At 43.6% G+C, this 3948-nt stretch overlaps 1 protein-coding gene across 1 annotated transcript in view; it reads left to right on the forward strand.

Annotated features, from left to right (window-relative positions):
- LOC121373691 (E3 ubiquitin-protein ligase DCST1-like) overlaps positions 1-3436 on the forward strand; it is a 43430-nt gene extending 39994 nt beyond the window's left edge. The window contains exons 5-6 of the mRNA XM_041500419.1: positions 1043-1231; positions 2993-3436. Of these exons, the coding sequence (XP_041356353.1) occupies positions 1043-1231; positions 2993-3088 (285 nt within the window). The 3' untranslated portion in view covers positions 3089-3436. The remainder of the gene's footprint in view (positions 1-1042; positions 1232-2992) is intronic.
- Positions 3437-3948: the final 512 nt, after the last annotated feature.

Consider the following 3948-nt stretch of genomic DNA (forward strand, 5'->3'; position numbering starts at 1 on the left):
ACGGCCCTGTTCCCGCTATTTCATCTGTGATCTTCAGAACATCTTGTTGTTCAAATTTAAATTCTTCATATTTTTCCACATTATAAAAAGTGTCAAATTGCTTTGCTCGATCAAGAAATAACCAGTTTTGTCGACATATTTGCCTGTTTCTGAATCGCAACACACCAGCGCGGCCATTTTCCTTTCAGACTTATCCGGCGGATGGCCTTTATACGCAGAAAATGTAGCGAATAGCGTTATTCGCGTTTAGGCTATTCGGGGAGCTCTATCCTGCCGTCATGCATACCAAATTTCCCCACTTATCCGGCGGATAGGCACTATTCCCGGATAGTGGACTTATCCGCCCCTCATGCATACGGCCCCAGATCCTTAGCCCTACGAAACTGTAAAACAATCGTAAGGTGTGACGTCACTACAGCACCCTATAGCACACGCTATAGTGACGTCATAGCTTACGATGATTTTACGATTTCGTAGGCTAAGACCGATTCGAAAATATGGGCCCTGGATAAGCAACATTCAGTCAGGACTCACATAGACTGGATGCTAAAACATCGAAACACATTAGTTTCGGTGAGTTCGTCTAGACTGGATGCGTGCGTCTGACGCTCTCGATGAAACTTGATATATATTTCGATAGTTTCCATCTGACCGTACGCACACGCCGCATCCAGTTTATGTGAGCCTTTAGTCGGCAACATCTTACCAATTTAATTTTTTTTTTTTTTTTTTCCATTTTTTTTTTGTGTAAACGACATCAGTAGAGCTCATTGATTATTAATCATCGGCTATTGGATGTCAAACATTTGGATGATATATAGTCATAGAGACGAATCCCGCTACATTTTTCGATTTGTGGCAAGGGATCTTTTTATATGCACCATCCCAGAGACATGATAGCACATACTACGGCCTTTGATATACCAGTCACGGTGCACTGGCTGGGACGAGAAATAGCCCAATGGACCCACCAACGGGGATCCTTGCCAATAGCAAAAGACCCAGGACAGTCCATATTATCAGTTAGGTGTTTTAATTCCAGGAGAAAACCAGCATCCTGTACTCCCTGAAGAAGGACTATCCCAGACTGTGCGGATGTCTTCAGATCTTCCAGTCCTCCAAATCTTACTGTCTCATCTGCAAGACGCCGGAAATTCCCGGAAACTTCCACAACTGCATAACGCCCGGGTGTAACTTCGGCTACTGCCGTCAGTGTTGGAAAGACGTCAGGGTTAGTTGATTTACGTAGAAAAAGTCTATAAACCGTTAGTCTATATGCAGGCCCGTAGCCAATGGAAGGTCGGGTGGGGGGGGGGGGAGAGGTCGGTCGACACCCACCCTACCGGTGACTTTTTTTCAATATGCCCCCGGACCCCCCTAAACAACTCGGCGCTTTGCGCCATCGTGTGAGGCACTTTGTGCTTCACCATAAGCCTAAATGACCCCCCCCCCCCCCCCCTCAAAATCCTGGCTACGGGCCTGATATGGTCTCCCTCCATCTACGCAAGCCAAGGTACCATTACGTATCAGGGGCCTAATTCACTAAGCCCTCGCAACTTTGCAATCTCGCAGTGCAATGCTAAAAGACTTGCAAAGAGGATACCTTTGTGAATTATGCCCATAGTCTCCCTCCATATATGCAAGCCAAGGTACCATTCCGTATCAGGTGAGGTCAGGTCAGTTCAGGTAAGGCCAGGTGAGGTCATAGGTATTAACGTGTAAATTCAGAGCAAGCTCACGTCTGTCGAGGGTGCAGGTGTCGACTTGCGTCGTCGGCCCCTTCGTGCAGTGCAAGGCAGCACCAGCAGTCCGACTGGTGGAGTTGATATTACAATTTGAAAAAACAGAAAGAAAGACATTTTTTATTTAACGACACAATCAACACATTTTATTTACTGTTATATGGCGTCAAACATATGGTTACGGATCACACAGATATTGAGAGAGGAAACCCGCTGTCGCCACTTCATGGCCTTTTCCGATTAGCAGCAAGGGATCTTTTATATGCACCATCCCACAGACAGGGTAGTACATACCACGGCCTTTGACATACCAGTCGTGGTGCACTGGCTGGAACGCAATTTGAAAATGTCCCGTAGGATTAAGGTTGTAGGATTAAATTTTGAAATTTAAAAAAAATAAAAAAATTGAAGTTTGTTTAATTTAACGACACCACTAGAGCACATTGATTAATTAATCATCGGCTATTGGATGTCAAACACTTGGTAATTCTGATATAGTTTTAGAGAGAAAACCCGCTACCTTGTTCCATTACTAGCAAGGGATCTTTTATATGCACCGTCCCACAAACAGGATAGCACATACCACAACCTTCGATATACCAGTCGTTGTGCTCTGGCTAGAAGGAGAGAAATAGCCTAATGGGCCCATTGCGTAATTGCATACGGTAATTTTGAACGGTTCATCTAAATTTAATTAAAGCTATTTGGTTGATTTGACTTAGTTGGTCGAACCGTCGTGGGTGGCCCATTTTTAGTCATTGGATTCCCGATCTTTAGTATACTGCAACTTGTACCTCGGCATAGTCGCCAAAATAAACCGATCGATAATTGACCTCATTTCATTGGGGGGGGGGGGGGGGGGGGGGGGGGGGGGAGACGTAGCAAAGCGCTCGCTCAATGCGCTGTCGGTCTGGGATCGATCTCCGTCGGTAGGCCCAATGCTCCGAAATGTTGACATTACTTGCGAGAGAGATCTAAGGGAGAGGGCATCTAAGAGTCCTTCCCCTATATTTTGCATTTTAATTTTATTTTTCCATGTTTTTACGTTGGTGAATCCGAGGAATCCCTTTGGAAACGTTTGTGGCCTTAGATCACGTCATTGGACCCCTCCCCCTCCAAAGGATTTCCTGGATCCGCTACTGCGAGGTATAAGCCATAGGTAAAAAAAACACCCAAGATAGTGCTAAATTAATTTCCAGGTGTATATATAGAATTATCACATGCAATTATCACTTTCGTTCGTGTTACAGCGGAAGTGCTACGCTTGCCTCGAGTCGTATAACACGGACAGTGACGTCACATCGGAGGAAAGCGATTACACGGATGATGACGAACTGTTGGACTGACGTATCAGGGCGTAACCAGAATAACGGGTGGCGGGGTCAGGTGTGGGTGGGGTGGTCTAGCTATAGTCTCTAGTTATATATGTTTGCAAATTCTTGTATATATGTATATTTGTGCATGTGTATAGATATTTGCATTTGTAAAAATACATGTGTATATGTTTATCTCTCTCTCTCTCTCTCTCTCTCTCTCTCTCTCTCTCTCTCTCTCTCTCTCTCTCTCTCTCTCTCTCTCTGTGTGTGTGTATTTGTGTGTGTTTATATATTTGTGTGTGTGTGTGTATATATTTTATACGATTGCCGATTTGCTTTATAATATACAATTTTGAATAAACGTAACAATATACCAATTACAGTTAGTCACAGTGGTGTTTTTTTGTTATATTTTGTAAAATCTAAAGTTTATTTTGTTTAACGACACCACAAGAGCACATTGATTTATTAACCATCGGTAATTGTGACATGCAGTCTTAAAAAGGAAACCCGCTACATGTTGCCATTAGTAGCAAGGGATCTTTTATATGCTCCATCCCACAGACAGGATAGCACACGCGACGGCATTTGATATACCAGTTGTGGCGCACTGGGTGGAACTAGGCATAATAGCCCAATGGGTCCACCAACTGGGATCGATTCTAGACCGACCGCAAGCGCATTACCACTGGCCTCTGCCCCGCTCCGGCATATAAAGAATTAGTTTACATGTTTAATTTATAATTCCAAGTTGACTAGTGGAGTAGAATATATAGACCCATAATTCAAAATAGCTATACACATTATTTTAAAGGGACATTCCCGAGTTTGCTGCATTGTAAGATATTTCCGACTAATAAAATATCTCTACGATTAAACTTACATATTAA

Source organism: Gigantopelta aegis, chromosome 5 (assembly GCF_016097555.1).
Source record: "Gigantopelta aegis isolate Gae_Host chromosome 5, Gae_host_genome, whole genome shotgun sequence".
Classification (NCBI taxonomy): domain Eukaryota; kingdom Metazoa; phylum Mollusca; class Gastropoda; order Neomphalida; family Peltospiridae; genus Gigantopelta; species Gigantopelta aegis.